Source organism: Talpa europaea (genome assembly GCF_964194135.1).
Source record: "Talpa europaea genome assembly, chromosome: 12".
NCBI classification, from domain to species: Eukaryota; Metazoa; Chordata; class Mammalia; order Eulipotyphla; family Talpidae; genus Talpa; species Talpa europaea.
Genome location: NC_140079.1, coordinates 71,909,422 through 71,927,455, shown reverse-complemented (window position 1 = coordinate 71,927,455; position 18,034 = coordinate 71,909,422). Strand labels below are relative to the sequence as shown.

The window sequence follows — 18,034 nt, the reverse complement described above, 5'->3', positions numbered from 1 at the left end:
CACATGCCTTTGCCTCTGCAATATGCCAAGGGAAACAACAAGCAAAATTTAATGAATATCTGTTCCATTCCAAACTGTGATTCTCTTAAGTTGTTTACCCACAAATCAAGTGATGAAATGCCAAACATACACACACAAAAAAAAACCCAGCTCTCCTTCCCAACACACTTCATCAGAACCTTTAGGCAGTAATCCTGCCACTGGGATGCATCCACATGTTCCATTAAGGGCTAGCTTCTGGGATTCTTACTCACTAGAGTCCAAAGCTTGGAAAAATGGGATCAGTAAAACATGCTCCACACGTACCTACTTTATCTAACAAACCTTAGCAAACACTGACAACTCAAAAGGGGAGACTGCAAGGTCCTCTGCCTCCCAGTGGGCATGGCAGTCACTCCTAGAAGGCTACATCCAGCCTGGCTAATGCCCCCACCACCACCACGAAACATGCTGACCCAAGTTGACTGGCGTCCCACTTACTCCATGCACTCAGCCCATGCACTCAGCTGAGCTTCCCCATGGGTGGAGAGCCCTTCCCAATAAAAAGTGCTTTTGAACCCCAGGGAGTCCTGTTGCTTCCACTGGTAGCCAATGAGGAAGGCTCCTGTGGTCCCTGTGGAATGGTAGGGTGGACTCAAAGGTGTCCTTGGATGGACTCCAAATTCAGTGCTCTACCACCAGCTGAAGTCGCTGTCCTCAGCTACCAGTTCATTAGACAAGGACACAGAGAGGTGGTACAGTGACTGGGCTAGAGTCTCCAAAACAAGTGTGCATCAGAATCACCTGATGGGTTTGTTGAAACACTGACAATCGGGGGAAGTGACAGGGGAAGGGATGGAAATTTTAATTTCTAGTAAGTGCCCAGGTATTGCTGCTCCAGGAGCCAGTTGGAAAACCACTGTCAAAGGGCCAGCAGGGGGAAGGAATTCGGCACCCTGCCTACAACTATACCCAAGAGCTGACAGAAATGTGATGTTCGTGAATGCTGCTGCCTTGCTTGTGTGTTTATTCATCAGAAAGAGGAATGAAAAATGACATTTCAGGGCCTCCCTAGTGATGCAAGGGTTTAAGTCTCAGTACTATGAAGCTATCAGCAGACACTGCAGCATGAGTTAGATCCCTGACCAGGGAGTTAACCCACATGGTGAGACAGACCTCTCCTGTCTCAGCCACTGCTCCCCTCAGCAGTGTATTTCTGTCAATCTGCCTGTTCTGCTCCCCACTCTGTCTCTGGTGAATCCTCTCTTCCCCCAACCCCCCATACCTCTGGCCTATACCCCAGCTCTTGTTTGCATAAATAAATCTTTTTAAAAACTGACATTCTAGACTATAACTTTTCCACCAAATGACATGAAATGGAGCCAGCACATATCCTCAAGTTTCAAAATGAGTGTTCCTTCTCAGGCTCATGGAGCTGCTTCTACCTTTGAATAAAAACTTCTCTAAGCCGGGCTTCCCCGGTGGCACAGGGGTTGAGCGCTGGGCTGCGAAGCTGCCCGCAGCCTCTACCGCGCCAGTTAGATCCCTGGCCACCAGCGAGGGTCCCACATGGCACCCGACCTCCCCTGCCGTGCCCGCTGCTCCCCTCAGCAGTGTACTTCATCAGTCTGCCTGTTCTGCTCCCCGCTCTGGCTCTGGTGAATTCTCTCACTCGCCATGCTTCTGACTGTACCCAGTGCTTGTATAAATAAATAAATAAATCTTTAAAAAAAAAAAAAAAAAGACTTCTCTAAGCCATTCTGTTATTCTGAAATTCAAAAACTGTTCTCAGGAAATGAAGCAGAAGCTTCCTCATCCTTATCACGGCATGGCCTCTCAGAAATGAGGCCATGGCCTCAGAAATGTGAATTCAGCAGCGAGTCAGGAACACTCCCCATGTTGGACACACGGATGCACTCTGCCTCTATCTGTAGGCAGCATTCCTCAAGGTCAATCTTCGGGTTCTCCCTTAACTCAGGAGCTCAACTAAACAGGAACTTTCATGGCCTCAAGTCCATTGACCTGAAGGTTTATTTTTCTTTTAAAAATAACTTATTTTGGCAGTTCTCCTGCCCACTTGTGACTATGCAAGTGCCTCATTTTCTTTCTCCTTTCCTGTCCTTTAAAATGCAAAAATAAATAAAAATAACTTATTTTTTAGCATTACCATATTTTGAAATAAAGAGCACTGCAGAGCTACAGTCATTATATACCCATATTCATTTTTCATATTACTTTCCACAAGTATGGAGTTATAACATGACAAATAGAGAATTCTGTAAAGCTCAAGCATGATTCTACATGCTATTTCTCTTTCAAATGTTCTGTAAGTCCCAAAATTTCTAAATCCCTACCCGCTCAAATAATCACTATTAACACTGTTTTACTTCCATTCAATCTTTCTTCTATGTCTTTTAAATGTGCTTACACTTGTTTCCACTATGAAATATTTCAAACATATATGAAAGTGTGCCAATCTTTTCAAAAACAAATTTTATTTTTATAATTTTAAATATATTTGTGTGTATGTGTGTATTTTACAATATTTTCATTTTTGTACCATGTTTGATTTCTCCTCTCAGGTGTATTCACCATAAAATTCCCACCACCAAGTCACTCATGCCCCATGAACAATCACCATGGACTCTTGTGCTGTTTCTCCCCCAACCCCCCATCTTACCTCGCTCTCTCCCCTGCTGTATGTCTCCAATTTGTCACTAGTAATTACAAGTAAAATGTTACAGATGCATCACCTGCCCCTGCTTTCCTACTCAGAAGTAACCACTCTCCTAGCATGGACTGGACTTCCAGGGAGGTCTGTGCACTTTCTCTATCCAGAGTCCATAAAGTCCATGCAAGTACATCTAATGATATACATTAAACATATAATTATTCCCCTGTTCCTGGTAGGAACCACTTTTTAAATTTTCCACATTGAAAGAGAACATGCATGCATGCAAATTAAAACCACACTGAGATACCACTTCACCCCTGTGAGCCTGGCCCATATAAAAAAAGAATAGAATAACCAAGTGTTTTTGAGGTTGTGGTGGAAAACGTATGCTCATCCACTGTTGGTGGGAATGTAAGTTGGTACAGCCCCTGTGGAAAATGGTATGGCAATTTCTCAAGAAAATTAAAATGGAAATTCCATATGACCCAGCATTATCTACATTGGGTATTTATTCAAATAATATAAAAACTTTAATACAAGAAGATTTATCTACACCTATGTACATAACAGCACTGCCCAGGATCTCCAAATCAAGGAACCAACCCAAATGCCCTTCAACAGATGAATGGATAGAGAAATGATGGAGCACAAACTCAGCAGAATATCACACAGCTGTCAAGAAAGATGAAATAGTAGCATTTGGGAAAAAATGGGTGAACCTCTAGGTGATTATGTTGAGCAAAATCAGTGAAAAAGCAAAAGACAGATATAGGATGGTTTCCCTCATCTATGGAATATAAATACCAAAAAACCCCCACATTTATACACAAAGAATAGAAGGAATAGAACTGGAACTGGGCAAAAAGAAGTCAATGGTTACCAGAGGGAATGGGGAAAGGATGGAGGGGTCAGGGGAGAGAGGCAGATGGGGTATGGGCACAGGTAGTCTGGTGGGAGGGAAAGAAAAGGAGAACATGCATACAGAAAAGCATACATATCAAAACTGTTGAAATAGATGAATTTTCAAACTGAATACACCAGAGTAACAACACTGGGGCAAAGAAATGCACAGGACACCCCAGCCAAGCTCCCTTCGGTCATTGCCTCCCCAAAGAGAACTGCTGACCACTCCACTATGGGTTACTCGTGCCTGTTTTTGTTATGTAAGTGGACTCACACAGTAAGTCCCTCTGTTTCTGACTTTTTCCAAGCAACACGTGTGCGTCCCGGCCATGTCACTGCATAGAGCTGCAGGCAGCCCACTCTCATTGCCATGGGTTCCGCTGTGCGATCAGAACACAATCTGTCTATTCATGCTGCCACTGCTGGGCATTTGGGTTGTTGCCAGTGTTTTCCTATTGCACACAGTGCTGCGACGAACACTCCAGCACAAGGCTTTGTGGACATATGTACACATTTCTGTTGGACACATACCTAAGAGTGAAACTGCTGGATCGTGAATTTGCATATGTTCAGCTTAGTAAATATTTCCAGTTTTCCACAGTAACTGTGCCAATGTACCCTCCCATCAGTTCCAGCTGCCTCACACACTGGCCAATTCAGTACTTTCTGTCTGTTTTCCCCTTGCCATTCTGGTGGGCCTACGCCTCCTTTAAGAGAGTTGTGAATACTTCACTGTTATATCTTGCTTTTCTCCCCCTTTCTGTTATAAACAGTGTTCCATATCCCTAACAAGTTATTATGACTATTATCTGTAGTGTTTGCATAGTATCTTAGGTATGAAACTAAAAATTATTAAACCATTCTATTAACTGTTTTCTGCTCTTAAAAAAATAGCGTGAAGAATATCTTCATTCACAAAATTATTTTTGCTGTATTTTTTATTCCAGCCTTAGGATCATTTTATAGAGAATTTTACCTTTTGTCCTATGAGTGGTTCCTTCCCAGGATGACTTTTAATCTCCATGTGAACACCACCACCTCACTAACTGGCACATATCAAATAAGACTCTTCAGAAATGCTCTTCGGAAAGTTCTCTAGTCTTTGGTAATCTGTACTGTATCCTTGTGAAACTACAAAAAGGAAAAACTAAAATTATAGCTTCCTGAAGATCAGAATGGCAATGACTGAAGGAGGTGATCTTAAGGCAAGGTTTCCTCAAATCCACTACCTCCAAAAATATCCTTTATCTTCTGCAGCGGTAAGCACCATTGCTTGTCACCCTCTTCACTATCTGGAGCCACCCACTTCCTCACGGTCCTTTACATAGTACGCACTTGCTGGCCTTCCACTTTCCTCACTGCACCAGAACCCTCTTTCATTTCCTTCAGGTCTTGGCACCAACATCACCTCTGTGACAACTGCATCTTGCCTCCTCACACCCCACAGCACTCCAACTCACACCATTTACTTACTGTGGCTACTGAACCTTGTCCACCTCCCACTTTGAGAACACATCTCCAGGATAGCAGCCCTTCTGTTTATTGTGATCACAATTAGAGTCCCAAGGATTAAGATCAGTGCCGGACACATAAAAAGCGCTCAGTAAATATTGGCTGATGGAAGGGAAGGGGTCTAATTCACACATGCAAGAATGTCACATACAGTGACCAAGGTCGGATATGCTCTCCTGGGCAGGCTAACATCCTTGTGAGCTCTGCAGCACCAAATCTCATTAAGGTGATAGGAACCATGCCCCAGTGAGCTACAACAAGAAACAAAAGCTGCTGATGCAGAGGACGGCTGTCAATAGCTCAGCCAGTACGAGCCCACGCAGTGACATCCTGACACTGGCAGGAGGATGTTGTCAACAGACAAGGCAATGGGGGGCCCTGTGCAGTGACATCCTCATGCAGGCAATGTCTCTTCACCTCCACCATGGCCTCTCTACCAATTTTCAGTTATATCCATTCCCCCCGCCCCAAAAGAATGTAAGGCAGAAACAAAGCTGCAATGTGCCATGTGGATAACCAATCTCCACAGCAAGTTAAGTTTTTCATCTCCCTTCAATGGCTTCAGTGTCTACCTTGGGACAAAGTATAAACAATCTCTTACAGTCCCTCCAAGCCCTCTGGTACTTATTAGTTGGTACTTCTTATTCTATACTGAGAATTTCTGAACTGAATCCTTTCCACTTCCCAAATTCAGCTCAATCACCACTTCAACAGTGAAGCATTTCCTGAGCCCCAGTTAGAGTCTATTGAATCCTTCCTATTCTCTTGATTGGCTTGACTCTCCTTGCAATTAAAGATTACAAGATTGTTGGGCCTCCCTGGTGGCATAGGCAGTTGAGCGCCACAGTGTGAAGCTGTCCACAGCCTCTGCAGCCCGGGTTCGATCCCGGCCGGCCTGCAAGGGTCTCACATGGCGCAGCAGGCCTCTCCTGTCTCACCTGCTGCTCCCCTCAGCAGGGTATTTAGTCAGTCTGCCTGTTGTTCCCCACTCTGTCTCTGGTGGATCCTCTCATCCTCCCGCGCATCTGACCTGTACCCTGGTTCTTGTATAAATAAATAAATCTTTAAAAAAATAATAAAGATTACAAGATTACAGATTCAGAGTCCCTCAGTCTTTTCTCATTCATGGGTTTCTCCCACACTAGAAGTTATACACCATCCAAAGGAGACCTACAGATGACTAACATGCAAAGATGCAATGCGCACACTAGAGTGGATATAATAAAAAAGACAGGGATTACTGCTGATGAGGATATGGAGAAATTGGAATGCTAGCACTGTGCTAGGAAAGCCTTAAAATGTTAAACATAATGACCATATGACCGACCCTACAATCCCACTGGTAGGTGACAAGAGAAATAAAAAACACAAGACCACACAAAAACAATGTAAATAAATGTTCACAGCATCATTGTTTATAAAAGCCAAAACACAGATAGACTCTGTGGGGGGCGGAGAAAGGAGGGCTTGGGGTCAAAATAAGGGGGTTGTAATTGTAAGGGGAATATAAAAATAAAATTTAAATAATTTAAAAAAAAAACACAGATAGAGCCAAAATGTCCATCGACTGATCAATGGATAAATAAAATGTGGGACTCTCATACAACGGAATCTCATTCAGAGAAGGAAATGAAACACTGACCCATGCTATGACATGGATGAACCTTCAATCCACACTTAATCAAAGAGCTAGACACAAGAGGACCGTATATTGTATGGTTCTACTTACAGGAAATGCCCAGAATAAGCAAATCTACAGAGGAAGAAAAAAGATCAGTGGTCACCCAGGCTGGATGGGAGAGATGGGGGAGTGACTGCTAATGGGGAGAGGGTTTCTTTTACAGGATGGGGAGACTGCTATAAAAACAATTGTGTAGGGCCACCCCGGTGGCACAGCGGGTTGAGCTCAGCACTGTGAAGCTGTCCGCAGCCACTGCAGCGTCAGTTCAATTCCTGTCTGGCCAGGGATATACCCACATTGCGCGGCACACCTCTCCTGCCTTGCCCGCTGCTACCCTCAGCAGTGTTTTTGGCCCTTCTGCCTGTTCTGCTCCCTGCCTCTGGTGAATTCTCTCACCCTCCCGCGCCTCTGGCCTGTACTCCAGTGCTTGCATAAATAAATAAATCTTTTAAAAAATCATTCCTTAAAAAAAAAAATTGTGTTGATGGTTGCACAGCTTTGTGGAAACATCAAAAACCATTGAATTGTACACTAGAAACGGGTGAATTATATGGTATTTTAATTACATCTCAATAAAGCTGTTAAAAAAGGGCCTCCCTGGTGGTGCAAGGGGTTAAGCACAGCACTTTGAATCTATCTGCAGCCTCTGCAGCACAAGTTCGATCCCCCCTGCCAGCCAGAGATTATTTCAGTCAGTCTGCCTGTTCTGTTCCCTACTGTCTCTGGTGAGTCCTCTCACCCCCCTGCACCTCTGGCCTGTACCACAGATCTTGTATGCATAAATGAATAAATCTTTTAAAAATAAATAAAATAAAGCTGCTAAAAAAAACTGTATTTTATAAATTCCAGTCCCTCTTTTTTCTACAGTTCTTCTGAGTATATACTAGTTCTTTTTCTACTCCAGCACTGTGCCAGATGGCTCATATTCCTAAATGAAGAGGTCAACTAAGGGAAAATACCATCTACCTGTGAAGTCCTGGGGCTGTTTCAGGCCTAAGTATAGAGTCTAGCTGGTGGCGTCACCTTGCTCAGTCCCCTAGGAATTTCCCTGGGGTCCTTCCCTATGGCTATGAAGTTGCAGGTTGGCGGAACTAAAAGCAGCCACCAAACACCAAGAAACAAGTCAAGTTCCCCTTAATAAAGCACTTTACCCCATTGTTCTTACTCTTCCCATGGAGATGGTCATCAGACAGCTGTGTGCAATAGCAACCACCAATAAATTCAAGAGCCATTTCCAGTGAAAGAGCTGTGTTTGGAACTTTCCTGCATGCTTTCTACAACATCTATTTATTTTTTTTTTAAATGAATCTGTGTTTTTTTTTTTAATATTTATTTATTTATTGATACAAGCACTGGGTACAGTCAGAAGCGCGGGAGGGTGAGAGAATTCACCAGAGCCAGAGCAGGGAGCAGAGCAGGCAGAAGGACCGAAGTACACTGCTGAGGGGAGTAGTGGGTGGCAGGAGAGGTCCGTGCGCCATGTGGGACCCTCCTCCGGTGGCCGGGGAGCAGCTGGGGATGGAACCGGCACTGCAGAGGCTGCGGGCAGCCTCGCAACCCAGCGCCCAGCTGCTGCGCCACCGGGGAGGCCCTACAACATCTCTTTAAACTCAAAAACACTGTATACGTGCTATGACCTCATTTCACAGATGTGAAAATGGAGGCTCCACTGCCCAGGGCCACTGAGCTAGCACAATGACTCATGGGGCTAAAACTTGACAGGTCACCCAATGACTCCAAGCCCTGTGTTCCCTCCCTGACTCATGCAGCCTCATTCAACACTGAAACTCAGGAGAAGTGTGGTGAAAGTAGCAGAGCCAGGGTCAGAGGTCAGGCTGTCAGTCTCAAGACCAGTCCCCAGTGACTGACTCCCCATTGATGGCAGATCAGCAGCTGCTCCCTGCATGCTGTTTTCTCATCTCCAAAACGGAGACCATACCGCCTACATTACTATTTGGTTGTTAGAATTTTTGTTTTAAGAGGATATGTGAGAGTATTGAGCACAATGCCTGAGAGCTTTTCATTTTGAAGGGACTTGTGCCCCAGACATAAAATTCCAGATGCAAGCACAGAGCAGAAACACGGGTAGAAGAGCCAGCACCATCTAGCATGGAAGGCCATCTTGTTCTCATCACCACCCAAAATCACAGTGGTAATCACAGCAGCTCCAGGATCGTCCTGTGGCCTCAGGGATATGTGTATAACACACAACACACACACACAGAGCCTTCTCAAGCTAGAAGGTGTCTATTTCTTTCTGAGGGAGACATGAGAGGCTAGACCACAAAGGAGAAAATAATCACTGGTCTGCTGCCTTACGACATCATAAAACTGAAGTGGCAGGCCGCAAACAGTCACCTATCTGGTGATTTCCTCTTACCCCAATGGAGCAAAAAGAAATGCACAGGCCATCAGGTCTCTACTTCGTAACTCTCATCAAGCATGCTCGTGAGAGGGCCCATGCAAGTTGAGTTTATTCCTCAAAAAAACCCACAGGTCCCTAATTTTGGTATGTTTCTGTGTAGAGAGGCACAATGACTTTTTCCTGAGTCTAAATGGAATACTGTTTTAGCTAATTTGGGGGAATCTACAAATCATCTCTTTAAATTCAATTTGTTTTGGGTTTTTGGTATTTTTTTAAACTCTCCTCTTAGGTCTGGCTGGTTCAATCAGAATGTAACTTGGTTTCTCCAGGATCTTTTGATGCGAATGCGAAAATATTTCAAAATAACTGGCAGGGCTAAGTATGTCTGGATCTGGTAATGCTAAATGGAGAATGTGAGCTGACAACCAAGTTAGATCCCATTAATAAGGTTCTGAGCAGGCATCCAAAATTATAAGCTAAGTGAGACACAATTAAATCCATTTAAACAAACATTTACTGATCTAAGGAAGGAATCACGAGGAATAAGACAAGGTCCCTGCCTCTGGCTGCCTGCAGGGTAGACAAGCGGGAATGTCATTAATCAACCAGGAAACATAACGCCTTGGAAACTGGCATGAGCAAATTAAGAACTGTGAAAAATGTCACAGCAAGAAAAACATTTAGTCAGTTCTTCCCCAGAACTAAACTTACACTGATTTGGAGACCTAGTTTTCCAAGCAAAGTCTAGACTCTCATCTAAGTGTCTGAATACCCCCAAACTCCAAAATACATTAACTAGAATAATCTAAGTATCTTAACTAGATGAGGAAAACTCAGTCTGTGCTTAAAATTTGTGATTTGTTTTTTAAGAGCTGGCAACTCAAGGAGATGTAACATTCAACTCCATTCAATACCCAGTTACCCAGAATGACCTAAACATTTTCAGTAGGTGTGGTGCAGGCTTAAACCCAGACTCAAACTATGCAAGGTTAAAAGAGAGCACAAGGATGGGGTCCTCATCCCATAAGACTAGAGTCCTTTGAAGGAGATATCTGAGCTTGCCCGCTGTCTGAGCATGCAAACAGACCAAGTGACCACATGGCAAGTCCATACAACCCCTGAGCCCAAGGGATATATATCTAGTTACTTTGTATGGAGCCACCCTATGCCTCAGTTTCCCCATCTGTAAAGTAGAGGTGATAAGACTATATCACAGGACTACTAGAGGATTAAATTATGTTTACACAAGACACTAAGCAGAGCGTCTAGTACACAGCAAGTGTTTGAAAGGTTAGCACAGCCCACTCCACGCCTACAATCTGCACAGAATGACCTAAAAAGAAATCTACCCCATGAGGAAAAGGAGATAGGAACTTTCCATTCATGACAGACTATCTTCAGGGGAAATGACCACTAATATACAACATAGCTAAAATTTATCTTATTTATTTTTACATTTTAAAAGGTCAGGTTTACTAGGAAAAGAAAAAAGAGAAGTACCCGCATAGTCACAGGCAGGCAGGAGAGCTGCCGACATGGCTAACTTTTAAACTTATACAGAAACTTTGCTGGAGTCCCCACTTCACTATGTATCACAAGAGGAAAGACTGGGGGTACACAAGCATCCCAAGATAAACAACTGCACATATGCAGGCCTTCCTCAAATTACGAACAGCTGAAAATGCAATTTAAAATCGCCCTTTGGAGCAAAACACCAGCAGTGAGAGGTCAGTTCTTAGAAGGCCAATCACCTCCAGCCCAAGCTAGAATTTCTCAGGCGTTAGGAGGTGAATTTATTATTCTAAAAGTAATTAACTGTACTAAGTCATAAATATCACCTGACTCTCCTTTACAGCAGATGACTTTTGCCCAAGAAATGTTTTTAACAGCAGGTGAGGTTCCCAGACAACCTTCCTGCTGCAATGCAGATACCAGTGGCCTCAAGACCGAAGTTCTCCTTCCTGCTGGCTCCAGGGACCACTGAAACAGTTGGATTCACCAGTCTCTGAGCCAAGGCCAAAAATACACACTCAGAAACAGTAGACCCCAGAGGGGACCTCCTACTGATAAACTGTAGGATACTTCATTAGGAATAGATGTGGATGCAATAAAACACATTTCACTATAAATACATCTCCCTCTAAGTAGGTCCAATATTAGCTAGAGAATGGAGACTAAGGTGTCCAAAACTGCTACAATTTTCAAACAAGATCCCTGGCAACTTTGCTTGCCAAACTGTATTGTTGGTAAGTTGACTTAATGTCTTAGGATCTCAAGCCCCAACATTTATGTACTGTGAGATCTATAGCACACACACACAGGAAGGGGCATAAAATGTCCATGGACAGTTTAGCAAAATTCTATATCAAACACATGTGGACCCACCATCCAAGTTAACAATTAAAAGGCCACCAAGAAGCTCCCTTGTGTATCAGAACCTCTTCTCCTATCAGAAGTGACCACTATTGATGGTCTCACTCATAATAGGAATCTCGAAAACCTAAATAAGGGACCAGAAAAAAGAATAATTATAAGAAAGAAAAAAATCAAAATCAACAAACAACTATGAACCAGAGACACACTTTGGAGGGGGCAGGGAAAGGAGGGATTGAGGTCAAAATCAGGGGGTTACAATTGTATGGGGAATATAAAAATAAAAAAAAAAAGTCTTAATTAAAAAAAAGAGTGACTACTATCTAATTTCAAGGTATTTTCTTTGCTTTTCATCAAAAGTCTAATTTTGCTTGTTTTTGAACTTTATATAAATTGGAGTCACACAATATTTATTTTCTCTGTCTGGGTTCTTTGAACATTCTCACTAAAGGGTAAAGAAACTCAGTTCTTATGTTTGTGACAGGACATCGCAATAGGAAGGACATCGCAAAGGGCATCTAAGGACTTTTCCCAGCTCCAAAAGCCTAAAAATTGAGCTTACTAAAACTTAAATTTAACAAGCACAGCTGATAACAGTAATTACCTCTAGGGTGGGGAACTCGTTCCACAGGAATCATTTTCTGGAAACAAGAGTATCTTTAACTCAAATTTCATGACATTAGCATTTTATAAGCACAAATGTTATATTACTTGAATGCATTTTCATGTAGACATCAAGTAGAAAATTATGAAAACTACTTTCAGCAGTGTAGAAAAATGTGAAAATAACAAGCTACAAAATGTATATACACCAAAAGGATAAATGTGTACAATGCACACACATAGAAAACGGGAAATACACTAAAATGCCGTACTTGTGTTAAAGTGGTGGAATTATGGGTGATTTCCCTATTTATAAAATGGTGGTACTTGTGGTTATAGTACCTGTAAAACAACATTTTCCTGAAAGTGCCAATTCATATACAATAGTAAAATTTTGCTGGTCAGATTACAACTCATTCATAAGACCTTTAGTAAACAACTTTTCCAGCTCAAATCAGTTATGAAAGATTCTTAGAAAATAATGCAAATGTGCTTCTCAGAGATAATTCCCTCAACTTTCTTCAGTCCCTAACAAACTTTCATTGATTAAACAAACACTGTGTTATTTCACTTTACATTTGCTTAACAAACTCCAAATTGGTTAAGAATGTTAAAAGATCCCATCAAAACACCTACTCCACACAAACAGCAAATGTCTTCCCCTGAAACCCAGCCAATGAAAACAGCATGAAGCATGGCCTCGATTGTCCTACAGCTCAACACACAGAACACATACTTTGGGCCTCCCGAATCCACCCGTCTATCCTACTCATATGTGCACAAAAAACATCCACCCCTTAAGTCTAGATATGAGTTCTTGATTAATTCTATAGTAAAAACACACAAAGCGTCTAAGTACCATAGTTCTTCTGAGGATAAGATTATCAGGATTCATATCTTCACATACCTGTAGGGTCAAGGCCTCCTATCTGCATATACAGAGATTTATCACAGGGCTCACTCCTCTTAACAGACACATCTGGTCCCACCAAACTGGACACCGTCAATCCTGCAATCGTCATTCAGTCTCCTCCCACCCACCCCACGCCCCCAAGTCTGGCATACCAGGGGCAAACATCTCCTTTCATGCTACATTTTTCTTAGGAAGGAGAAAATAATACCAAAACAGAATTCCCCCACCCGTAACATCACTTTCTTGCTAACCACAAATTCTGACAAGTCTGTTCTACATAATAGTGATTCAGTTAGTTCCTCTTTCTTTAAACACACAGACACATTTTACCTTGCAAATTGTGTGTGTGTGTGTGTGTGTCTATTTGAGACAGAGCAGTTTAAAGACCAATGAAAAATAATGCATGCAAAGCTACTACTGTCATCACATTAAACTGTAACACTAACCTAAAAAAAACTTACAATAAAAATGTAATTCTGTTCAAATATTTGAACCCTCTCTACAAAGCAGATTTATTCTAGATACAGGGATGCAAAGAAACAAGTTTCTTCCCACCACAAATTTACTACTGAAATGTGTGTAATGGAAGGAGAAAGGACAGGAGGGTTTTTTGCCACAATGCAAACAGTACTTTGAGGTATAATTTAATCATAGCCAAATGCATACATTTTAAGTGACAGTTCAGTGAATTCTGACAAACGTGCACAGCCAGACAAGAATTGGGAAGGGGTAATGTTTAGAGCCAAAAGGACACAGAAGTAGCACATGTACGAGAGGGCAGAGGCTCCCCATGGAGGAACAGAGTTGATGAACGGAGTTTAGACTTGACCCCATAGAAACCTAGGAGGCACCGAGGTTTGGCAGAGACAAATGGCTGGGAGCTTCCTCACTGAGTGGAATTTCTGGAATGCCATCCAGTGAGCCACACAACAGAACTGCCGCTATTCTCCCTCATTCTAAACACTAAATTTAGGTCCCGAGGGCTGTAGGAAAGCAGAGTTTCCACATGCGATGGTAATTTTGTATGTATTTTTATCTGTGTATGATGCAGTGCCAAAAAATCAGGTTAGAAAACCAATCCCATATCACACTCATTTTTTCCCACTCTTATTCTAAGTCACAATCATTGTGCTTTATAACCTCAAAACAGGCCCTGAAATAAACTCTTAGCCTGGAGTCAGGGAACAAAGTGTTCCAGTCAATCAGATATTTTGATAGTTATAATTTCAATACAAAATCCACAAAGACCTTATGTCCAAAATACAAAAAGAACTGCTATAAATCAAATAAGAAAAAAGACAATCCCACAAGAAAACAGGCAAAAGATATGCGCTGTCAGTTCAGAGTGGCCACACAAGGAGAAATTAACACAAGAAACTAAACCTCACTAATAATCAAGGAAATGAAAATTAAAACAAAAATGAAAAACTTTAATTCCTCTAAGCCTGAAGAGAATTTTAAAAATGGTATTCACTGTTGAAGAGGTTATAGGGAAAGAATAATTTAAAAACATTGCTGTTAAAAGCAAAATAATTTGTATCACTTCTCGGCCTTTTGGCTAAAATCAAGAAAAGTAAATAATTTGTTAGTTTCTGTTAAAACAAAAAATGTGCAGACCCTATGACACAGTAATTCCATTTCTTAGGGTGTCTACTTGCGGGTGGGTAGAACAATGCTCCTCTCTCACTGCCCCCTCCCCCAAAGATGTCCACATCCTAACCACTAGAGCCTATGATTCTGTAAGATTACCTAAAAGTTGTAGAGAAATAAGGTTACAGATAAAATTCAGGTTGCTTATCAGCTGACCTTGAAATAGAGTTAAGGCTGTGGGTAGATTACCCAGGTGGGCCCAATGTAATCACAGGGGTCCTTAAAAGTGAAAGTAGCAGGGCCTCCTTGGCACCACAAGGCTTTAAGTCTCAACACTATGACTTTGTTCACAGCCACTGTAGCACGAGTTCGATCCCCGGCCACAGAACTGACCCACATGGCACAGCAGATCTCGCCTGTCTCACCTGCTGCTCCCCTCAGCAGTGTATTTCAGTAGATCCACCTGTTCTTCTTCCCACTGTCTCTTGTGAATCCTCTCAACCCCTGCACCTCTGGCCTGTACCCCAGTTCTTGTATGCATAAATAAATAAATCTTAAAAAAAAAAAAAAGGTGAAAGTAGTAGACAAAAGAGGGAGAACTCAGGAGATGACAGTATAAAATGTGGCCCATTGTTGCGGGAGAGTGGAGACCATCAGCCAAAGAATATAGGCAACATTGGGAGTCCAATAAAGACCAGAACAGATTCTGCCCCCTAGACCTCCAGAAAAAAATGCAGCCCTGCCCACACCTGGAGTTAAGCCTACTGACATCCAAAACACATGATAAATCTGTATTGTTTAATCCACCAAGTTTGGAAATTTGTTACAGCAGCAGCAGCAAACTAAAACACCACCCTAGGGAAACACAGGCACATCAGCTCAAGGAGGCATCTGTTTTCTGAACATATTTATGTGTAAAAAAAAAAAAAAAAAAAACAGAACTGAGAGAATCCAACTCAAACTGATAATAGTCACCGCAGGTAAAGAAGAGGTGACTGCAACTGGGGTGAGACTTTAACTTAATCTATCATATTCTTTTCTTTTTTTTTTTTTAAAGAAAATGTGCTTCTCCACATATTGCATAACTGGAAGTAAAAGTTTTGAGATCATTCACAGCTTAATCTTTAATTTCAAAGAATTAGAATATAATAAGACTTGTCTTAGAATGTAAAAAATATTAGAACACAATAAGTGCTGGAAACTATAATGAATGCAATTTTTTTGTGAGGATTGCAAAGGATCTACAAAGATCAAAACTCATGGTTTCCACAATTAATGCTAACAGTGGGCTCTAGTTGGATGGAGAGAACACCAGAGAAGTGGAAATTCATTGTATATTCACAAGCCACAACTCCTCCAACAAGCCCAAATCGACCCTTGCTAAAGTGTGAGATAGACAAATACTGTCTTTGGACAAAATTCATTCCCAAAGGCTTAGGCTTATTGATTCCCAACGCAATCATAGTCTCCATCACAACACACCCCCTCAACATTGTCCACTTTGGCTCTGCAGTATAGTTTTCCCCTGTAAAAAGTGCTTGATCTACTGCTTCACGTGCCTCATGGAATGGGAAAAAGGTTTTAAGTGGAATGAAATGACAGGCTATGTCCCAACAGTGCCATGGACTCTCTTTGAGACTCACAGGGCTACAGGAATACTGAGAAGTGCTACAGGGTAGAAACCATGAGCACTCCTAATAAAATCACCACACCCCATCTATGGGTAGTCAGAGCGGGCAGTATTAGAAAGCTCCTCTTAACTGTAGTGGCAGCCAGGAGTTGAGTCCTGGGTGGAACATTTATTGCTGTCCCTATAGCTGTAGAGACCCCTGAGACACCCACCACCTTGGCCAGCGAATCTGAACTGCCATAAAACCCCTGTTGGAAGGAGCGTTCGACCCAATCACAACTTCCCATTTCCAAATATGAGGCAGGGCAGGGGGGCCAGTTTGGGGTCTTGAAAATGGGGTCCACTGGCCCACATTGGGTTCAAATCTATAACCTCTCCAACACAATGTTCTAACCAAAAGCAAGAATCATCACATGCGCTCCTTACACCGAACACAAGTGACAGGAAAAACGACTAAAAACCAAAGGGAGGGGAGTAGGGGGCCCATTTGTTGTCCACATGCAGACACGCCCAGGATTTTTATATTACTCAGGTCAACCCAAGGCAATGCCCCCCCCACACACACAGCTTCAGTCACTCCCTCCTTTTTCTCGATAATGAATAAACTGTTCAAAACGCTTCGGAACCCACTCTAAATACGGCCTCCTCCATGACAATTTGCCACTCCCCCCAGGCGGATTCCCCCAAACTTGTGTCCCACCACCGCCGAAAAGACACAAGAACAGACAAGAACATCCTCTACCTTTCAGTTAGAGGCATAGGCGTAGACATTCAAACAGAACCTTTAAAAGTCAAGCCAGTCCACTAACGCAAAAGCACCTCTAAAGAAGCGTGTCTAGGTTACAGATGAGGAGACATAAATCCCTAGCGGCCAAATTACTCGTCCGAGGCCCGCCACGCGGCCGGCAGGCGCGGCTCCGCAGGGAGCCGGGGGCGCGCGGGGACCCCGGGATTTTGGACAGACTTGGAGGACCCAGGGCAGGAGCGCGCCGCCAGGCTCAAACCCGGCCAGACGCTAGAGTTGCACCGCGGTGAGCCCAGGGAGGCCCTCCCGGGCGAAGGGGCTGAGGGGAGTGGGATGTGAGACCCCGGAGGACCGCGGGGCGCCGGAGGGCGGGAGGAGAGCCGAAGGCCCTCGCGGTAACCCGCGAGCTCGGGGCCAGAGCCGCGAGAGGGGCAGGTGGGCCGCCAGCCTCACCTGCCGCCGGGGGATCCGCCTCCTCGTCAGCCTCCGCTTCAGGAGCCGCCGCGACTGCCGCCGCGGGCAGCGAGTCCATAGCGCCGCCAGTCATGTGAGTGCGCGCCACGTGACTTCCTCCCGCGCCCGCCCCGGGCCCGCCCACCCCGCCCTGCGCGCCTCACCCCGCCCACTCCCGGAATCGCTCCGCCCCAATTCGGGCCAGCCCCGCCCACTAGCTACCCGCCAAGTCCCCAGCCTCGCTCCGCCACGCCCAGGCCCGGGCTCGCCACGCCCATACCCGGCCTCGCCACGCCCATACCAGGCCTCGCCACGCCCATACCCGGCCTTGCCACGCCCAGGCCCGGCCTCGCCACGCCCACCCCAGTCTCCCCCAGGCCTCGCGGAAGCCGGAGACCCGAGCCTGGCGCGGCTTCCCGCCCGCGGCTCCGCACTGCCCCAACCGGCCCGCTGCCAGCCCCGCGCTCTCGTTCACCCGCTCTGTGCCTCCTTGGTCAGCGGCTCATTCATTGATTGCTCACGCGTTCAGTCAGCGTCCGCCTGAGCCCAGGCGCCCCGGGTTCCGCCCGCGCTTACTCACTCACCCCACCCCCCAACCCGCTCCCTCTCTCAT

At 44.1% G+C, this 18,034-nt stretch overlaps 1 protein-coding gene across 1 annotated transcript in view; it reads right to left on the bottom strand.

Annotated features, from left to right (window-relative positions):
- The window catches only part of SNX8 (sorting nexin 8), a gene marked incomplete at both ends in the record, with an annotated part of 42,889 nt that extends 25,374 nt beyond the window's left edge, over positions 1-17,515 (bottom strand). The window contains one exon of the mRNA XM_084249607.1: positions 17,422-17,515. Within this exon, the coding sequence (XP_084105733.1) occupies positions 17,422-17,515 (94 nt within the window). The remainder of the gene's footprint in view (positions 1-17,421) is intronic.
- Positions 17,516-18,034: the final 519 nt, after the last annotated feature.